A 22,340-nucleotide genomic window follows, 5' to 3' on the forward strand; every position below is an offset into this window, starting at 1 on the left:
TCAGAGGTTACATGGCCTTCAGGAATAAATGGAAGGAAGCAAGGTGGCTTTGCAGAAGATAAAAGAGGAGAAAAAATGAGGGTGAATAAACAAAAGGATAAAAAATGATGGAACCAGAGGAAATGCATAACACAATGTGCTTTGACTGAAAGGGGAAAACTGCAGGCTTTCCCTCAATTCTAAGAGAGTGGAGATATTATAAAAAAGAAATGGACCTCATCTACATATGCACACATATACATATATATGACTGCTCCACTGCCCTCCATTACTGCTTTTGGAGCACTCTCCTCTGGGCAAGGACTATTTCTTATTAGTGGGTGTGTGGGTGAGAATCTCATGAGCCTGAATCTGCCCTTCAGGGCATCAACCTCATCCTGACAGTGACCCCCACCATGTTTTTGATGAATTAATTTATCTGTGAAAGGATGGGAGATAAAAGGTAGAAAAGGAAGGATCCTTGAGGATAAGAGTTTGTGGGAAAATGGTAGAGAATGAGAAGCATAAGTGCACCCAACTCTGTCATTGATATAAGCACCATCTCTATTTTAAGACAAACCCAAGCTCAAAGCAGGGCCCCAGTGCAGTGTAGATGGTGGCAGGAAATGCAGTGTCCAAATAGACAGCAGGGTCTGGAAGGATGGTCTCTCTTAGAACCTGAGGCATTTGGGCTCCAGGTGTCCTCCCAGATACCTGAATAAGCGAGCGATTGACTTAGCAAGGTAAGAGACTTGCTTCCTACACAGTGAGTGGGCACACAAGTCTCAGGCTGCTTTCCAAGGGCCAATTTCCTCAGACACTGTACTCACTGCAAATTAATCTTATTTCCCCAATATAAGAAAGAGAGAGGGCAGGAAATAAATAGTTACACAATGTAAGGGAAATAGAGTCTGGGGCCTGCCTCTTCATAGAGTTGGGAGCTGCATCCAGTTTTCCCTGCTCATACCACCTTGAATACATACCACATACCACAGCATGAAGGACTTACCACTAGAAAATCCAACTCACCTCTTCCCTGAGCCTGTACCTCCCAAAGAGTGAATGGATCTTATTTATCTCCATGACCCCATTGCCCAGCCCAGGGCTGATTGAGCATGCACTCAGAAAACATTTGCTTAGTAAATTACGGAAGGAAAAGAATGTGAGTGGGGAAAAAAAGGATAAAGGACAAAGAAAAGCAAGTAGAAGTGCAGAATCAGACCCCTGCCCCTCAATCCCCATCCCGCAAAATGCTCCAAACTCCACCAAAGCACCCATGGGATTTTAAAGACTCTTTTGGGTAAAACAGTAGGAAAGGAGGAGGTTGATCCCTGGGAGAATGAAGAATAAATTCTGATTAAAGAAAACCATTTCAATTTAAAACAATCATACAGTCTGGCTTTTTGCTGCGCTTTATTCTCAGTCCAGAGCAAGAGAAGGTCAGTGGCTGAGGCAAAATCCTGACTGCCCAGAAGGCATTGCAAATGTGTGAGGAGTGTGGTCAGCTTTCAGTGTATTTCTGGTATCCTCGAATCACAAGTAAAGGTCCAATTTCTGGTCTGGGCATATCCTCTCACTACCAAATCAGACACAATTCTCTGATTTGGAGAAACAACCCAAAAAAGACTGTCTTATTGAACAGATCAGGGGGAAGTAACAGCAGTGAGAATGCAATTTAGCAATAACAATTCCGAAGCAGGTGTATGTGAACCATATAGTAATTTGAAAATGTGGTTTTGAAATCCCTTTATCTTTCAAGTTGTTGGCTAAGAAAATGGCAAGAAACTTTCCCCTTTATAAGGACTGGCCTTCAGCTTTCGAGGCACTCACACTCCAATTACAACAGTGTGTGGGGACATTTCTGTTGATTTGTGAGAAGAAGTAAAATCCAGCATAGGGAGGGATCCTTCCCCCTGGAGCCATTACACCAATTGAGTGTGTCATTTAAATGTCAAAACCCCTCAGTTTCCAAAAGGAGTGTCTCATTATGCCACTGGGGTGAGGGCACAAATCATTTCCCATTTGAAACAGTCTTTTGCTTGCCATTCTTATTTAAGAACCCTTAAAAGAAAATCCCAAGGGGAACAGGGACATCTATTGCTGCATTCAGTGTTTGAAACTGATTTGCAAGGTATTGATTATTATTAAGCCCAGTGGGCAGATGGAATAACTGAGGCTCAGAGAAAGTAAGTGGCTTGCCTAATACCATAAAGCCACTAGTGGAGTGGACTGAACTGGGAGCTCTGCCTTCATTCACTTTCATTAAATCATTAGATTTTTTTTTTTTTTTTTTTTTGAGATGGAGTCTCGCTCTGTCACCCAGGCGGGAGTGCAGTGGCCGGATCTCAGCTCACTGCAAGCTCCACCTCCCAGGTTTATGTCATTCTCCTGCCTCAGCCTCCCAAGTAGCTGGGACTACAGGCACCTGCCACCACACCCGGCTAGTTTTTTTTGTATTTTTTAGTAGAGAAGGGGTTTCACCGTGTTAGCCAGGATGGTCTCGATCTCTTGACCTCGTGATCTGCCCGTCTCGGCCTCCCAAAGTGCTGGGATTACAGGCTTGAGCCACCGTGCCCGGCCAATTCATTAGATTTTTATTGAACGTTAAATATATTAGAAAACCTTTACTAGGCCCAGAGATATGAAGATCAATTAGACACTATGTCTTCCCACAAAGAAACTCCTAGGTCAGTATAATTCAGTAAATTCAGGTCAGTAGAATCAGGCGTATTGTGTGTGCTCACAGAGATGGGGGTGTGTACCAGGATAGACTCCCTTGAGAGGAAGTAGTTCATCTGACTCATCAAAGTCTGCATTATCAATGGAGAGGAGCCTGTCAGGTAGATCGGGGTGGGGCAGGCCCATTTTAGTTTGAGTACCAGGATCTTCGAAGGGTAATGAAGCAAAACCATGCAAACTTGGTCTTAATAACCTATTAGCATTAAACAGTGTTTTGGAAAAAGAAAGTAGGAGGGGAAGAGGCATTATTTTATAGCTAATTCTCAAGAGAAATGAAAAATAAATTTCACTTAAGAAAATTAATTCAATTTAAAAGAAGTGTGTGTGTGTGAGAGCATGCACACATGTGTGTAAATTGCATGAAAAATGTATCTGATTCTGTCTCAGATTAGGTTCACCAGAAAGCAAGTTCTGTGATGGAGTTAAGGGTACAGGATACTTTTAGGGGAAACCTTGGAAACCAGACTTATGGTTGGACAGAGGAAAAAGAAAGTATGAATGGGCAGAGAAGTGAGCCGTGGTGGCGGCCCAACATCAACCCAGCACAGTACCACTGGGAGTGCTGGGGCCAGAACAAATAACCAGAGATGTTCCTTCTTGGGCCCAGTGGTTGTGCCTTTGCACTCTGGCTCAGTCACTGGATGTGAATCCCCCTGGAAAGGACACGACCTTGGTCAAGGCTTTCTCTGCAGCTGAGGCAGCTTCTGAAGGCTCAGACAGATGAAGACTGTCCACCAACAGCACTCCCAGGCACAGGGCAAGTCCTTCTTTGAAGGGAGACCTAGACAGCAGATTACAAGGTCTACCACAAGTCCCTAAGCCCCTCTACACACGGAAGATGAGCCTGAGACCTGATCCTTTTTACCTTGAGACATGGATGATAACACTGGAAGCCGAATTGGAGCATGGCACTTCTTACCGCCTCTTCTACAAAATCACCTCTTCTACAAAATTCAACGCTACTGAAGCAGCTTTGAATCTATGTCCGTTTCTTCCAGGTTCAGAAGAAACTCTTTTGTTTTTTTCTTGTTAAGTTGTCTCTATTTGTAACAATCTTTTTAAGAATGTGACTTGGACACTACATTTCCATTCAGAATCCTCTCTCTGAATTATTTTTGAATGGCTTTACAACACGTCTAGGTAGGCTTATCATCTCCCTCCTCTGAACTATACTTTTCTTTGGAAAACAAGCCCCTTTTGGAGAGTTTCTTCCATTAAGTTGCTTCTTGGTTTATGAAACTGGGTTCCTGTCTTCTGGCTTCAGTGTGGAAGATCCCCAGACACATGCTAACAGGATTGACAGGATGATCAAACTCGGTCTGGGCATTGATGAAGCTGATGATGCCAGCGCTGCTGAAACTGAAGCAAGGCCATCCTCAAAGGAGATGGAGACACAATGTGCATGGAAGAGGTAGACGAAGCTTTGGCTGAGGCACCACTTGTGCACGTGTTCAGAAGAAACTTGATAACAAAATGAGAAGAATATAAGTCTGCCAGTAGGACTTACTGGAGGTTTTTGACATATCTTCCCATCCACTGCTTTGCCCAAGGTCTTTCCCAGCTCCTCCTCTGAGTCATCTGCTTTGTCTCCGCAGACTCTCTCGGAGAAGTGGAAACCAGCTCACTAAGCTCCAGGCAGTGTTGCAGCCTCAGCCACCTCTCTGGTTTGCTCTTTTCCAACTGGGAGCTTCCCTTGTGGCTACTCAGCATGTGGCAGTCACATTAGCTCCAGGGCAGCCTGAATTCTCTCCTGCAGTTGCCCCTCAGATTGGGTCCTTGAATGTCCAGGGAGAACTGTTTTATTGTCCAGAAAGATCTGCCTTATGTTTCTTTTGACAATTAGAATGCCAGTTTCACATAAATGATGCTCTTCTAATGATTTCTTTCTTTACTGAGTTATAAATGTTGACAAGTGGAGGTGCCAAGAGAATCAAATTACTGCTTCTAATTTTGAGTTTTTGTGAGGTCTGAAGCTCGAGACTTCTCTTTCTGGGCTGCCTGAGAAGACGATACCATGCTGCAGGAGATATACCTAGTGTAAATGATGAGTTAATGGGTGCAGCACACCAGCGTGGCACATGTATACACATGTAACAAACCTGAACGTTGTGCACATGTACCCTAGAACTTAAAGTAAAAATAAAAAAAAATTTAAGAAAGACAGTATGAGTCCTGACACACACACAAGCACACACACACACACACACATGCACACACAGACTCCTCTCCATTCTGCTTCAGTTGTCCATTGTCAATCCAACAGAGACCACAAGATGACAAAATGAGCTCAATTAAAGCAGAAGAAGCTGTAGATAAGTGTTTCAAAAATGTGTCTTAAATAGTAGGGAGCAATCTGGGCAGCTGAGGTGGGCAGATTGCTCGAGCCCAGCAGTTGGAGACCAGCCTGGGCAACAAGGTGAAACCCTGTTTCTGTTAAAAATACAAAAATTAGCCAGATATGGCAGTGTGAACCTGTAACCCCAGCTACCCGGGAGGCTGAGGAAAGAGAATTGCTGGAACCCAGGAAGCAGGGGTTTCAGTGAGCTGAGAGCTGGAGATAGTGCCACTGCACTCCAGCCTGGGCGACAGAGAGACCCTGTTTCAAAAAAATATATATAGTAGCGGGTAGAAAACACTAAAATGGGTGTTGGGAATTGTTAAATGTTTCCAATTCTCAACATCTTCAAGAAGAGACAAAATTTTGCTGAAAGGGTGATTTAATTGTTCACTTTTCCTGAATATAAAAACAGAACCAATGTTTTTTCAAACATTTTCAAGCTACAAGAACCTGATTTTGTGGAGCACTGGTGTTAGGGACAAACCCAGATGTTCTTCACCTTTTTTTTTTTTTTTTTTTTTTTTTTTTTTATCCACTACACAAGCATTTTTGAGTGGCCACTGGGTGTTCTTCTAGTGTTTCTTATGCAGCTACTGAGGCAGTCCCAGGACCTGCCTGCTAGCCTCGCTCAGAGGTCTCTTACCATCTTCTTAAACCAACCAGAACAATTTCTCTTATGTAATTGTTAAGGGGACATCAAAAGTCATATCTTAATTTTTCCTAAAAAAAAATTTAAGTACACTTAATATATTATTTGACTTTGAAAAAAATAGACTTTTATGGGGAATAGGTAGACGTAATCAGAGATTTATATAATGTTAAAAAGACAATTGTTTCTTCACTTTTTGTTTCACCATTGACATCATGATAATTATTATTCTCCACGCACAGTAGCTTTATGTAAAAATATGCTAACAGTTACTTTTCCAATTATTTCTCAATGTGAAGAGCATATAGATCTCTTCCTAGACTGTGAGACATATGACATCTTGTCTAATGGAAACCACTACAGGCGTGCTTCAGGACGGCTATCTTCATGAGGCACTCACGAGCGTAAAATATAAGTCACTATTCCAAGAGGAGACTGGGGCCAGTTCTGTATGTGTTGCATTATGCCACAAATCAAGAGTTTCGGAAGTGCCAGAGCACAAAATTAACATGTGCTCACCAGGACTGCCTGGCTTCACCCTTGACCCCACTGAGTTTGACACGCTTCACCTGAAAATAGGAATAATAATTCCCTACCAGCCTGGAAGCAAGAACAGCAATTTTGGGGGATCTCTCCAAATGTTATGATTTATCAAGTCAGTGTAGTAGTTTCCCTAGGGGATTGTAAGTTTGGAGTAGCTTCAGTTTATTTTGACACAAAGAGAGCAGTTGGGCCAAGAAACAAAAAATAAGCCCATGGGAAAAATAAAAAGTAGAAGGAAATAAAGTCATAAAATGAGACTCACAGGCCCCCATCTTCACACAATTTCCACTCTGTAATTGCAGCATATTTTGAAAGATCATGTGTTAGGTTTGGAAGGAATGAGACATTTTCTTTGTTGTTACATACACATGGGCATGATGGTAGGTGTGACCGTTGTTCCTAATTTATCCATGCAGAGAGCAGATCTTCACGCCTTAGAAGATCAGTTACAGTCTCTTCATTTTCATTCAGCAGATAAAGACAATAGTACACTCATGCTAGTTATTTTTCTACCCAGGGCCTATGGCTTTGGGCATCTGACCAGGAATGCATACTCGGATCTCTCCACTGGATCTTGGATTTTTCTTGCCTCATCCTCATATTGATGGACACATTAGTGGGGAATAACAAAGCAGAAGGGGTGGTACTATGGACCGTTCCAAAGGTGAGAATGCCACATGCTTGCAGTTTACATTTCAGAAGCTGCATGTTATGAAGAGTCTCCTGCTCTGTTAAAGAAATGTGACTGGTGAAATGGCATGGTTGCAAATGTCCCTAACCATCAGGGTGATATAACAGCCTGAAGTTAAAATATTGATTCTGGAAATCCAGTATGCATTGACTCATGTATCAGTATTTCAACCTGTCACATTCCAATGACAGGGGCAGTGCTGAGAGGAACATCCTATTCTAAAAACACAGCCTGTTTCTGGTACTCAGGAAACACTCATGAGCACAGCAGCTGTGCCAGTGATTACAATGCTGAAGGATGCTCCATGTTGATTGAAAGATCCTTCAGTGGCCAAAGATATCTAGACAGACATATCCAAATTAATATTTAAGTAATGCTACACTCAATCTATTCCAGTAAAGAAGCACATGCCAACGATATCTTTTCCTGCCTAGCAAATATAAATATCCAGGGCCTCTCAATTTCTGAATAATAGAGAATGCAATTGTTCATTTTGGTGACTATAACTAAGCAGACCTCATTTATTTATCTATATATTTGTTGAACAATCGAATTGTGCAAGATGGAAATGTTGAGACTTCAGCTTTGTTGGCTACCTGACATTTCTAAATGGGTATATCACTGAACTCTAAATAGGAAAATTCAAACTGAAAGACCATTAAAGTGACCTCCAACAGCATTTTTTTCTCCTTCAAGTACATTAAGACAAATTCAATAAAGCAGAGTAACATCTGAGATGGGATTTATTGGAGAGAAACATAGCAGAAGCAGGTGCTCTTGCCACAGCTGACCTTGGCTCCAGCTCCAGCAAGATATCTCCTCCAGACCCATCGACATGCTCTTACAGCTCATTGCATTTGTGATCAATGTAACCAAAACGTCTGCAGATAGAAATCTGCCATGAAATACAGCTGTCGCCTTTCCCTTTTGACTTGCACAAACTTTATCACATATCCAGTCCATATGATAATTTCATAGCCACATAAAATTTGCATGAAAGGGTAAAAAAATTATTTCCATCTTTATATATACCTTTCAGCCAGAAAGACTGATAAATACTGCCTGAAGATAAATTAAACGTTGGCATGGAATATAATTTATGAAAATTGTGAAACACTTGACTTGATTCCACCAAAAAATATATTAGATTTTGATGATGAGCAACCTTCCTCAGAAGTCACCCATCAAAATGTGATGTTTAAATAAAATTAAAACAGAAATATAAATTTTAAAAATATTTTAATAGTGAATCATATCACATATATGGGTTATTAATTGAGCAAATGACTTGAAATCACAAAACTGTTTTAATCATTTTTTTTTTTTTTTTTTTTTTTGAGACGGAGTCTCGCTCTGTCGCCCAGGCTGGAGTGCAGTGGCCGGATCTCAGCTCACTGCAAGCTCCGCCTCCCGGGTTCACGCCATTCTCTGGCCTCAGCCTCCCGAGTAGCTGGGACTACAGGCGCCCGCCACCTCGCCCGGCTAGTTTTTTTTTTTTTTTTGTATTTCTTAATAGAGACGGGGTTTCACCGTGTTAACCAGGATGGTTTCGATCTCCTGACCTCGTGATCCGCCCGTCTCGGCCTCCCAAAGTGCTGGGATTACAGGCTTGAGCCACCGCGCCCGGCCTGTTTTAATCATTTATATCTCTGGGGAACATGACAGATGAAGAAAGAAATATGGTTCCTATTGAGAAGAAAGAATATTACATCCTCACATTCTATTACTTATTTTCTTTTAGCTGGTGTTATTTTAGTGACTGCTTTCCTCAGAGTTAAAAGTTGCACAAACCTCAATTTAAAGGAAGCAAATAAGAAACTTCCATTGAGTGTTGATGGCATTTCATCACTAGCAATAAAGCTATGTAGTGTGGGAGTTGGCAAAAAAATAAATAAACAAAAAAGGAAACGGAGTTAAATCTGGGTAGACTGACAAATTCTGTTACTTATTTACATCACTGTTCTAAACATCTGAACTGCGAGTTTTATATAAAAACACACTCTTGGTTTTGGTAGTATTGACAATATTTCTTAACTTTCAGAGCTTGATTTTGTATTTTAAAGCTTTACAAGCCCTCCTCAACCTATGCTAATTTTTTTAACTACAGCTATAAGGATGACCTTATATTAGTTTCTCTCTCTTATTTGTGTCTCTCTCTCTCTATCTCTCTCTCTCTCTCTCTCTCTCTCTCTCTCTCTCACACACACACACACACACACACACACACACACTCCCGTATGTTTAGCAAAATGTTAGAATTATGACAAGGGAAACAAAATGCCAACTTAAATGTAGTTAAGGCACAAGCACTGAAGAGAGACTTCCCAAACCCCATGCTGTCTTCTCTGTGAAACACGCGCACACACACCAGAGGATTATGAACTCCTTGAAAAGCAGTGGTAGTGCTCAATTCATCTTTCATTCCCAGTAACAAGATACCTGACCAGTTGTAGATACTCAGTGACTATTAGCGGAATGAAAGAAGTGAGGAATGACTAAAGAAGGATGCCCGGATGTTTCCAGGCCCACACCAGTGGCAGCCGCCAGTTCAGATGAACAACCTGTGGCAGGTTGATCTCCAGTGCTATGAGTTCAGGTAGTATCGAAGAGGCCCCTGATTTAGAAAGGGATCATTCCTCTCCCAACCATGTTATTGATAACAAAAACACCTTTGAAATAGCTCAACTGTCTCATTGCATGGATATCAATAGTTACCAGAAGTGGGGTAGCACTTGGAAGGGTGGCCCATGACTTAGAGTCTACACTCACTAAGGTGTAAAGAGGTGACATGTCCTGTCCCTTAGAGTAGATTTATATTACAATGATGGGTCCCTGGACATCTGAAGACAATATTACCAAAAGAAAATATATAGAATCTGGACAACCTCAGTATTTGCTAAAGGTTAGCATCATCTTAACTTGATGTAGCTAACGAAGCCAGAGAAAAAAGAATGTGTAGAATGAAATTCACGATTAGAAATGATTTATGACATTTCGATCATATCCCAGATCTAAAATAAAAGAGAAATTTTTCTTGGGTGTGGTCACACAGTGATATTGTAGGGGTTTAGCACAAACGGAGCCTTAAGATGTCCCCTACCTACAAACAACTGGCTGTTCAGCTGCAGTCGAAAATGGCCCTCCTCTGACGTCTCCCGGGTGCTCCTTGGAAGGTTGTCCACCTGAAGGGAGGTCTCCTTGAGGTTCCTCTCAGCCCGGACATAATGCCATTGGTTGTCATTCAGAAGAGAAGGAGACTGGACCACAAGCTCTACAGGACCATTCCCAACATCGATGGCAAAGGTGATCTCTGAAGGAGCTGAAACCAGAGACGAAAATGGGAAGAAGAATAGAGGGAGTTGTTAGCACATTCAAGGCACAGGCTTGAGTGGGAGAAGCAATTGTCAGTCAATATTAATGTAGAGAAGACTTCTTTTGAAATCTCTGTAGCATTGAAATCACCATTAATAGTAACAGCTACCAAATTAAATGTGTATACTTGTTCCAAGCTGTTTTCATTCCTGCTACTTGTGTAAATTCAGGAAACAGGATAAGCACCTGGACCATTCATGCTGATCTGATAAACCTGCATGAATGCCGAGGCCCTGGATTTTCTAGATCTGTTGCGGCTTCAGCTGTGTCCTCCAGGATATCTGCAGACATGAGGTTAGCCAGGCAGCTCCACTCCCACAGGGAGGAGACTTATGCCCTAGGAAGTCCAGCGCTTCCTCCTTATTTTATTAATGCACATTATATAAGCATTTGTGCTATTTCCATAATGAAAAAAGCTCAGAAAGTTGTATTGCCTTGTCCAAGAAGACACTGCTGCAGGTGGCAGTGCCTGCAATTAAACCCAAGTCTCCTGTTGTCACACGGGACTCCTTCCATTATTCTTTCTGCCCCTCTATAACAATCTTTGTATAATGGAAGCCAGATGGCACCCAGTCAGAAGTAAGCATACTGATGACGGTGAAATGACAATGGTGATGGCAGCAGTTATGGTGGTGGGTAGCGCTGGCAGTGGTTGTGGTATTGATGGTGGTGGTGGACATAACGTTAATGATGATGGCGGTGGTGGTGGTGATGGGGGTGGTGGTGGTAGAGGTGATGATGATGGTGATGGTGGCGGCATTGATGAGGATGGTGGTGGTGGTGGGATAATGGTTGTGGTGATAGTGGTGGTGGTGATGGAGGTGATGGAGATAGTGATAGTGGCAGTGCTGGTGGTGGTAATGGTGATGGTAGTGATGGTGGTGGTAGTGATGGTGTCATCATTGTTGGTGGTGGTGATAATGGTCATGGTGGTAGTGGTGATGGTGGTGATGGAGGTAATGGTGACGGTGATGATGGTGGTGGTGGGATAATGGTTGTGGTGATAGTGGTGGTGGTGATGGAGGTGATGGAGATAGTGATAGTGGCAGTGCTGGTGGTGGTAATGGTGATGGTAGTGATGGTAGTAGTAGTGATGGTGTCATCATTGTTGGTGGTGGTGATAATGGTCATGGTGGTAGTGGTGATGGTGATGGAGGTAATGGTGACGGTGATGGTGGTGGTGGTGGGATAATGGTTGTGGTGATAGTGGTGGTGGTGATGGAGGTGATGGAGATAGTGATAGTGGCAGTGCTGGTGGTGGTAATGGTGATGGTAGTGATGGTAGTAGTAGTGATGGTGTCATCATTGTTGGTGGTGGTGATAATGGTCATGGTGGTAGTGGTGATGGTGATGGAGGTAATGGTGACGGTGATGGTGGTGGTGGTGGGATAATGGTTGTGGTGATAGTGGTGGTGGTGATGGAGGTGATGGAGATAGTGATAGTGGCAGTGCTGGTGGTGGTAATGGTGATGGTAGTGATGGTGGTGGTAGTGATGGTGTCATCATTGTTGGTGGTGGTAATGGTCATGGTGGTAGTGGTGATGGTGGTGATGGAGGTAATGGTGATGGTGATGGTAATAGTGATACTGGCAGTGCTGATGGTGGTAATGGTGATGGTAGTAATGGTTCTGGCAGTGGTGGTGATGATAGTGGTGGTGGTAGTGGTGGTGGTGGCGATGGTGGTGGTAATCGTGATGGTGGTAATGGTGGTGGTGAAGGTGGTGATGAAGGTGATGATGATGGTGCCAATGATGGTGGTGGTGATGATAGTGGCAATGGTGGATAACCATTAAGAGAGAGAACTGGAAGGGGTAGCACAGTGAGAACAATGAACTCTATGCCAGGCACTATGCTAAGCATTGACCATGGATTATCTCATTTTAATACACAAAACCACCCTATGAGAAATGTAGCATTATTCTCACTTTATGAGTGAGAAAACTAAAGTGCACAGAAATATAAATAATTTGTTGGAAGTGTCCTAGGTGGTAAGTAGAATCTGACTCCAAAGGCAGGGTTCGTCACGATTTTGCTTTATTGAGTATATTGTCTTGTGTTTTCCATTATCACATAAGAATGTTCTAAATTTAAAGGAAATGGAGAGGTTAATTGTAATTTACAAATTGAGGATGAGGATAGGACTGGAACTTTCATATGCCAGGCATTCCTTTTTTTCTAGGCACCTTCACAATTGCTCCCTCTCCTCTACCCCCTAAAATAGGAAATGGGTATTTATTTGACAAAGTCATCAACTGCCAGATTTAAATTATCACAAATGCCAAAAGACAGACTCCCCCCCAGAGCTCTTTCTTCCCAGCCTTTAAACCTTAACCAAAAGCCACCTGCATCAAAGTCCCCATTACACATAATTTTGAGTATCTGAGAGCTTGAATTATTTTGCTTTCTGGTGAGCCCTGGCCTAAAGGAGAGTAAGGTGGAAGCAGTAAGAATGGGATTTGAGAGCTTAGACTCTGGAGCTACTGTGACCTAAGGCAAGTTTTCAATGTCACCATGCCTCAATTTTCTTGTCTGCAAAATGGGAATAAGAACAGTACTTAAATCATCAGATTATTTAGACATGAATCCCGATAAAGTTAACTGTGCCTGGCACATACTGCATGTTCAAGAAGTGATAGCTGTTGTTATTATTACTGTGACCTGTGATTTTTCAACTTAGGCAAATTGGCTTCAGGTTACAAATCCATGCCTTAAAGGAAACAAAATTGAAGGGAACAGATTGAGTGACGAGCAGTTAGACTAAATAAGAGTGAAGGTGGCCCCTTGAGTCTTTCCCTGTTTCTTATTCAGATCACCAGTGCCACCTGGCAGCCCTGCATATCTCAAAATTTAAAAACACTTAACTGAGAGATGACTGGACCCCACAATTACATTTTTCTATAAAACACAGAATAAGATTGGTGAGAATTTGGGTGAGGAATGTTAAAGATTTTACTAAAAGCTTTCCTGCAAGGCTAGTCTTGTGGATAATAAATTCCACTGAGACAACACATGTTTGTGGAGGGCTTGCTGCTTCGCTGTGACTAGCCTTGCCCCCTGACCACCACCTCCATAATCGGTTTCCCATCTGTGCTTACCTCTTCTCCAAACTGCAGCCCCCTGCTGTATAATAATCTGTGTACTATCTCCCCCGAGTCTGCAACTCTAGAAGAACACCTCATTTATCGTATACCCAGCACCTAGCACTGTGCCTTGTATACAGGAAGTTCTCATTTTATTCATTGGAACATCATTACATTGCATATACTAAATGCAATTCTGCAATTTTCTTTATACTTTTAAAGTTTTATACCAAGGTATTAAGGTCCTTGCAGAGTCTTTAAAATTATTATTATTATTACTGTTATTTTATTTATTTATTTTTTTTGAGATGTTGCCCAGGCTGGAGTGCAGTGGCGCAATGTCGGCTCACTGCAAGCTCCACCTCCCAGGTTCACGCCATTCTCCTGCCTCAGCCTCCCAAGTAGCTGGGACTACAGGCGCCCACCACAATGCCTGGCTAATTTTTTGTATTTTTAGTAGAGACAGGGTTTCATCACGTTAGCCAGGATGGTCTCGATCTCCTGACCTTGTGATCCGCCTGCCTCGGCCTCCCAAAGTGCTGGTATTACAGGCGTGAGCCACCACACCCAGCTTAAAATTATTATTATTTAACTTTATTAAAGCAACTATTAAAGACATACTATGTTTAAGCCATTCCTCCTAGAATCAGTAAAATTCAATAAAAACAGTTAATATTTACTGAGTACTTACTGTGAGCCAAGTACCTTGCTACTCGTTTTTCATTAATCAACTCACTAAGCCTTGCTACAACTTTATGAGACAGGAATCTTTTACAGATGAGGGAAGTGAGGTACAGGTAGCTAAGGAAGCTGACCCAGTGCAGGTGGCGCAGAGTCTGGATGTGAATCCAGGTGGTGCTTCCCAGGGCTCAATTTTTAAATCATTATTCCTATGATAAAACCTCCACACCTGGAAACCTGTGCAGTTGCCCTGGGTAGTCAAAGCTAGAATGGATGATAAAGATGCCTGAAAACAAGGTAAGAGAATGAATGATCCATCCCACTTTGGCCAGTGCCTTTATAACAGGGCCCTTAAGGCAAATTCAAGTTGGCTCTCCCTTGCTGAAGAGGTGGACATAGCCCACTGGCCCTGAATAGGAAGGGAGAAGACCCATGAGAGCATTAGCTCTATCGTGAACTTACCCTCTAAGCTCAACCTCCCCCAGCCTTCTGACAAACGCCTTCTCTCACCAGCTACTTCTTTATGGTTCAAGGCAAAGCTAAGGAGTCTCCTCAGTCTTTCAGGACATTTTTATCAAGCCAGGCCCTGTGCTAGGCACTGAGAATTCTGAGACAAATGAAACAAGATGAGTTCGCGATTTACTTTTGAGAAGACTGATAAAGAAAAGAAAGGGCATGTTTAGGGCTGTTACAGAGTTTCTACCGAGTGCTCCTAGGAGATGGGAAGAAGCTGCTAAGAAGACACCTGTATGTTCTTCCAGGAGTGACCACCAAGCCCATTAGAGAATATCCTTAGGACAGACTCCACACATCTCCTCCCAGCACTCAATCCTGAGCTCTGTGAAGACAGAACCACACTCCATTCTGTGTCCTCAATCCCCACCCCAGATCAGCATGAGAGATATTTCAGAGTCCATTTATGGAATGAATAATTTGTAAGGCCTTAATATAGTGAGCTAATCTCTCTGTCCTTCCAGGTGTCCATGTGTAAAATGAGAAATATGAACTAAATAAAATACTGTTAAAACTTTTCAGGGACATAATCTCTTTAAGGTTCTGGCGGCAGCCATAGTTTCTAACTCTAGAAACATAGCACCTGTGGTATTGCACAAAATTGCAGGAGCTTCCTCTATGTCCTGTGCCTCAAAATCTGGAGGTAAATAATTGTACGTTCTCTTGAGTTCTAACATTGTCAATCCTGCGGACCTGTGCAAAGCAGAATTGGGGGATGCTGTAAGGAGTCAGACAGAGCCGGGTAGGTCCTGGATTCTAACCTTCCCAGCTGAGTAATCAGGACTTGCCTCTTGCCCTCTCTAGGCTCATCCTGCCTATCGGTGCACTGTGCAGTGGTAATCACAGTACAACATAGGGATCGGCATCGATGGGAGTGCTTGGAAACAAAATGAAATCAGGAATGTAAAGAATTGTGCAGTGTCTAATCAGAATAATTGCTCAACAATTCAACAAAAGTGTAATTATGAATAGTATTCATTGGTACTATTCTCTGAAGTTCTAACTATAGTGTGTCCAAGTTAACATCACATTTGGTAATATTCTCAGTATAATACTTCTGAAATCATAAAGTTAAATCTTTCTCGCTCTCTTTGTGTGTATATATGTATCTATACAGTGTACACACATATTTATAGAGTATATATATACATACACATACATATACATGTATACACACACACATACATACAGTATATATATGTATCGTTTTTCCCATGAGCAGCTCAGGAAATTTCTGGTTTTGTTTCCTTTCAAGGCATTTTTTTTTTCTATTTTGTTTATTTTTTTTATTATTTTTTTAAATTTATTTATTATTATTTTACTTTAAGTTGTAGGGTACATGTGCATAACGTGCAGGTTTGTTACATATGTATACTTGTGCCATGTTGGTGTGCTGCACCCATCAACTCATCATTTACATCAGGTATAACTCCCAATGCAATCCCTTCCCCCTCCCCCCTCCCCACGATAGGCCCCTGTGTGTGATGTTCCCCTTCCTGAGTCCAAGTGATCTCATTGATCAGTTCCCACCTATGAGTGAGAACATGCGGTGTTTGGTTTTCTGTTCTTGTGATAGTTTGCTAAGAATGATGGTTTCCAGCTGCATCCATGTCCCTACAAAGGACGCAAACTCATCCTTTTTGATGGCTGCATAGTATTCCATGGTGTATATGTGTCAAGGCATTTTTTAAAATAAATTACACATTTCAATTCTGACAACTGCCTTAGAAGAATCCTCATTGATTGTCTCCCTGGCGACTACCTTCTTTCTAACAATACTGAGTTTGCTTTGGGAAACTCTTCCCTCTCTCACTTTCCCATGGGCTTTAGGGGAAGCTAGCCCAGTCTCTGGTGTGGGGGTCGGCCCTGGTATAAGTCAATCTGCAATCTATACGTTCCCGGCCACACACATTGGTTCTTGGGGGCCAAGTGAGTGACCTCTCAGGAGGATTGCTTGTAGGGCTGGAAAGCAGGGATTCTCCACCAGCTGGCATGCAGCTCCACCATGAGGGAGTGCCAGCCTTAGACCAAAGCAGACATTCAACATTCATAACCGAGAGAGAAAACCATGAGACGACTGATAACTTTGTTAAACTACTGCAAACAACCATAAATAAAGCCAGTCCTACCTCCTCTGGGCTTCGTCACATGCTCCAGTACCAGTGAATTTCCATTCTTGTGGCTGCCGGTTCAGATTGGGTTTTTTGTTATTTGCAGCCAAAGGCATCTCTGGGTGGCATGTGGATGTCACCAACCCCATGTTGCATAAATAAGCATAGGAAGGGAGAAGAACTTGCTCAAGGCAGCTCACAAACCCACTTGGAAGAACAAAAGTTTGAATCCACATTGGGTTCTAGTCTAGCTTCTTTCCACTATGCCAGACTGACTCTCAAAAGCCATTTCCTTCTGATCTCCTCATCTATTCTAAAATATCAATTTCTACCTGTACAGCCATTGTGAGATAAGTATCAAAACAGTTATTGTTTCCACAGGCCCACTAAAACACATACACTAAGACTTGCCAACATAGTGGCATGTCTTCTTTTTCATAGAGTATGGGCTACAAAATTCAAATATCTTTGACAGCAGGCTGGAAGGAAATGGATTGAAAATTTCATGGAAATCTACTGTTCCCTGTCCAACAATTTGGATATATCAACCTTGGAAACTGCTGCTCGGATAGTTTTAGAGGAACACTCCTTGGGGATGGGAGGGAAATCTATTCTGAGCAACTGCATCTGTTAAAAGGCCATTTCCTTTCCAAGTGCCTGGTCTGTGGATATTTCTTGCTATGAACCCTTTGGAGTAAAAATTCCATCTGCCTAAAATGCGTAATACGAGTGTCGCTGTAAATAAAGAATGCAAGATGTTTCCATCCCACTTTGGTCTTTTCCCCTTTTAAATATTAATAATAACAAATATTTTGAGAACTATAAGATCTTGAACTTCTCAATGTTTTTATATAAAATCTTGTCTTGGAAGGTATATGTTCTCCAATCTGGTGACATATTATATACCAAACAGTTACCTCAGTGGGTTTTGATTTTTGTCAAATGTAATTCTAACCTGCGCTAAAAACAATCTTGCATAAGCCAAAGGGAAAAATACAGTAGCACAAAGTACAAACAAATTGGACATTGATATGTAATTAACACTAAATCATCGGTCATTACCTTGTAATAACATACCATGATGTTTGCTGCTGCTTTAATTAATCAAAGGCCATGGGGCCTAATTTTTATTAAATTTACATTGAAGTTATTATATCCAAATTATGAAATTGTTGGCATTCAACTCAACATTTTTAGAGACTGGTCATGTTAGGTGTGAGGGATCTTGTTTCACACCAAAGCCACAAGAGCTTCCTCCCATAAATAGTCTCAATAGTTGGAGTAAAAGGAGATTAAAACTACCAATTAAGAAGATCTTTTTCCTTGTACGTATTGTGCGGTAACTGCAAAAGAAACACTTAGCTGCTTGGTAATTTGCAGGAGACTTAAACACCTCTGCCACCTCCTCCAGTCATTTTTTTTTTCTCCTTTTCTGGAGCTCTCAAATTTCCAATTTCTGTTGCTAAGACATAACTTATACTTTCAAGGGTATTTCGTGCAGTCGCATCATTATAGTGATATGGTCAATGGCCTCAATCAAACTACAGGAAAACATTCATTTAGACACACACACATAGGGCACCTAATGACAAGCCTGAGTCTTTATGGTCACAGGAATGACACGGGCAAGGTGCTGGCTATAGCCTACCCTGTGTATAAGTAATAAAAAGTGTGCTCAGTGCAGAGAACCTAAAACAATAGCAAAAGTCACTAAAAATACATCTTTTTAAAAATTACTACCATACACAAGTAATTCCAAGCAATGTTAGTGATAAAACATTCCTTCACCAAATAAATCGTTTGTTGGTCTGTTCCAATAGATGCTGATGCTACTGTTATTTTATTTGTTTTTTTATTTATTTATATATTTATTTATTTTTCTGAGACAAAGTTTTACTCTTGTCACCCAAGCTGGGGTGCAGTAGTGCAATCTTGGCTTACTGCAACCTCTGCCTCTGAGGTTCAAGCATTTCTCCTGCCTCAGCCTCCTGAGCAGCTGGGATTAGAGGCACCTGCCACCACACCTGGATAATTTTTGTATTTTTAGTGGAGACAGGGTTTCACCATGTTGGGCAGGCTGGTCTCGAACTCCTGACTTCAAGCAATCCTCCTGCCTAGGCCTTCCAAAGTGCCAGGATTACAGGTGTGAGCCACCGCACCTGGACTTGAGTTTTACTCTTAAAAATAAACAAATGTATTTTGTTCATATAACGCTACTGTTAATTTTTAACAATGTATGTATAAACTTCAAATTAGTATGTTTTATCTCTTTCCATTTAATAAATATTATATTCTGAGGGAAGGTTAATACAGAGAACTCTAGATTTACCATTGTCTCCTAAAAATACAGACTCAAATATATTTGTTTATTTTTAAGAATAAGAACTCAAATTCTCATTTTTCATCTGTATAATTACTGTGCTAGCATTGTTTAACTCAAATCTAATGTTCAATACATGAATACATGGAACCACAGAGCTTTGAGACAAAATTTGCACCCTATTAGGACCCAAGCAATTTCAAATCCTTAGGAATATGGTAACTTTTTACCTAATAAAATAGAAATTTATGATGAATTTTCTGTCAAAATTATTTTAGTGGAATTTTTTTGCCTGCAGAGACATTTGGAAGTTTCTAGAATCAATCCTGAAGTAACAACATTGACAGTACTAGAATTTACAGAATTTAGTATAAAATGAAATTTTTATGAATTTTTAACAAATATATTATGAAGTTTAAAACCTTACTTATTTGTATAGCTCTTGCTTCATATGAAACAAACAAATTAATAGAAAATATTATTTTCTCAATATGAGATAAATGGACACGAGCATACTCTCTTTTGAACATGAACATAAGAAAATACTTAAATTTTATGAAGTCACTCTCAAATTTCAAGAAGTAGAGACTCAGAAACATAAATTTTAATGTTACTAGGATCACAACAGAGCAATATGTACGTATGATTTCTCCCTTTTTATTAAAAATATGACTTGGTGTAATTTTTTTAAATTGTATTTTATTTGTATTGGAATATTGTTTCATTAGTATGATTATATACAAAATGTTTAAATATAGGAAATTTCACCATCTGTATTCCTATCATTTTTCATTGCATGTCATGATTATTACTGAATATAGTTTATATGCAGGGTATGCAGACTAAAAGGTGATCCATGTCCTGGCATCGAGTTTATTAGGTACGCCACTGTTCATGGGGAAGTGGTAGAGAAACCATGACAATTCTGATTGGATAGTCACAGGCTCCTAGGGTGGGAAATAAGTCAGGAAATTACTTTTGGAACAAAGGTAAAACAAAAAGTAGACTCCAAATATGAATAGAATGCATAATAATCCTCTTTTCAGCTTTGCATGGAAAGCGTCATGAAAAAAGTCCTGTAGTGTGGAAGATTAAAGTCACAGGTAAGAGATACTTTGGAAACTGTAATAGGCGTCTGTGGGAATTTTCGGAATGCCCATGTTTTGATGAGAGAATGACTGATTAAATACTGACAGGTGATAATAAATCATAAAGCATCAGAAGAAACTAGACATTATCACTGCTAATTTTACAGATGTCCAGCGAGATTAATTTGCTGGTACAAATGCCCACTAGCGATTGGTGGCAAAAACAAGACTAAAACTTGTTTGTTCATCGGTTACATTAAATTCATAATTGAGCGCACTTACAGCTTATTTCGAGTCGAATGAAGTCTTTAATGCCAAGATTTTCTAGGAAAACTCCGGATAATGCTGTGGTTTTAAAAAAGAAGGAAATATCGGCACTGAATTCCGCATGGAAGGTAGGAAAGTGGAGGTAAGAGGCTTCTGTGTAAAATGAGACGGCGTTCCAGAAGCGTCCTGCAAATGAGAAAATCCTTCAACATGGTTTATCGTTTTCCATGGGGTAGGGGAAAGCACTGGGCATGTGGGTAATTTTCAAGACTAGGGCACACTGCAGGGAAAAGGGATAAGGCAGTAAAAACATCTTGTGCTCATGTAATGCAGAGAGAAAGCTTCTTTCGATTTAGTACTCACGGTCACCATAGCAACGCAAGGGACCAATTCTCCAAGCGGCTTCTGAGTTTGATCTGTCGGTATCAGTGATAACTATCTGAGTGACAGGCAAGTGGTCTTTGAAGGAAAGAAAGCCAGTATCATTTGTCCTGCAAAACATAAATTTAAGAAAAAAAGAGGACAAAATGTGGATCATCTAGGGACTCTTTTCCATGACCCCTCTTTTCAGAAGCGATTTGGGTAGTTGCAGCAGGGTGGGGGAAGAGAGGGGGAAAACAGAAGGCCTTTCATCGCCTAAGTGTGTGTGAAGGAAAGGAATGTGAATTACAAAACCCATGGCTGGCTTCCAAAAACAAGTGAATTTTCCATCTTCCCCGCGTGTGCTTGTAGAAATGGATAGTTGACAAAGATTGCTGCTGCTTTTGGTGGCTAAGAGCAGACCACCTGCTCAAAGTGTGCTAATGTGACATTAAACCTCACCTCTCATTCCCATAAAGAGATCAGCTATCTCAGCAACTAACTTGAAACAGCCATCACAAATTCCACTCAAAAATCACTCCAAGGACTTGTTTCAGCCACCTGCCGACAGGTTTTAGTCAACTTTATCTATTTTTTACCACCCTTTAACTCGAGGTGCTTTACGGTTACTGCTTCCTTGCTTTTCATTTTGTTCTTAAACATCTCGGTAGTTAATGACTCTGACTTTGTTTTTGTTAACCATGCAAATAAAATATTGACTAATCATCTTTGGATAAAGTTCAGAAAGAATAGGATAAGCCATTGGAAATGTTTTCCCCTTTTGTTGACGGTGGTGTTTTTGGACTCATGGTAAGGGCCACATCATTTGGCTGAGAAGGAAAAATTGGATGTAGGAAACTAGCATTGAATGTACAACTGTTCTGAGGCAGTTATACTAGGGGATAGGTATTTCCCCCCCACCAAAAAAAAAAAAATACTATGCCGTAGGTGTCATTATGCCCACTTATAAATGAGGAAGCTGAGGCTGAGAGATATTAGATAGCTAGCCTAAGGTCATACCTCACACCACAGAAGAGGCAGGGACAACGTCACATTCTTGGTATCCCCAGGATCTACCCCAGGTCTTTAAGGACATAGTTTTAGAAGCATACAGATGGGTTCTGGAATCTCAGTCCTCAGGTCCTAGCTATGTTAGACTGGGCAAATAATTTCATTTCTGAGATATTCAGTGTGCTCAATTTTAAAATGGAGATAACATCTACATCACAATGACTGATGGGTTTAAAAGAGATTATGTAGTCACTTAGCATGCTATGGTAAATGCTCAAAAATGGTGGCAGTGACACTTATTTTAGTTCTCTTCTTTGCTCCTGAACTACTCTGTGGCCCCAGGCAAGTCAATTCATCTTCTTATGCATCCACCTATGATTCTGCATTGGAGAGCTTATATGACACAGCACATGTAGAAAATTAAATTTTCAGATTTATTATCCAACTCATGAAAATGGAGAAAAACATATTAATTCATCTTAATTATGAATAAGTCAAATATTCACCTGTACACATGTTCCTACAGATCTATCAAATGGAAAATGTAAAGAAATGTACTGTACAATATCTACAATTCGAATACCTGTACTTAGAGGCC

The 22,340-nt window shown here is 41.0% G+C and overlaps 1 protein-coding gene across 1 annotated transcript in view; it reads right to left on the minus strand.

Moving 5' to 3' along the window:
* Nucleotides 1-22,340, minus strand: part of CNTNAP5 (contactin associated protein family member 5) — an 861,846-nt gene that overhangs the window by 139,719 nt on the left and 699,787 nt on the right. The window contains exons 15-17 of the mRNA XM_015109883.3: nucleotides 20,735-20,862; nucleotides 20,387-20,557; nucleotides 10,040-10,258 (exon numbers count right to left, since the gene is read on the minus strand). Coding sequence (XP_014965369.3) covers nucleotides 10,040-10,258; nucleotides 20,387-20,557; nucleotides 20,735-20,862 — 518 coding nt within the window. The remainder of the gene's footprint in view (nucleotides 1-10,039; nucleotides 10,259-20,386; nucleotides 20,558-20,734; nucleotides 20,863-22,340) is intronic.

This window comes from Macaca mulatta, chromosome 12 (assembly GCF_049350105.2).
Source record: "Macaca mulatta isolate MMU2019108-1 chromosome 12, T2T-MMU8v2.0, whole genome shotgun sequence".
NCBI lineage: Eukaryota > Metazoa > Chordata > Mammalia > Primates > Cercopithecidae > Macaca > Macaca mulatta.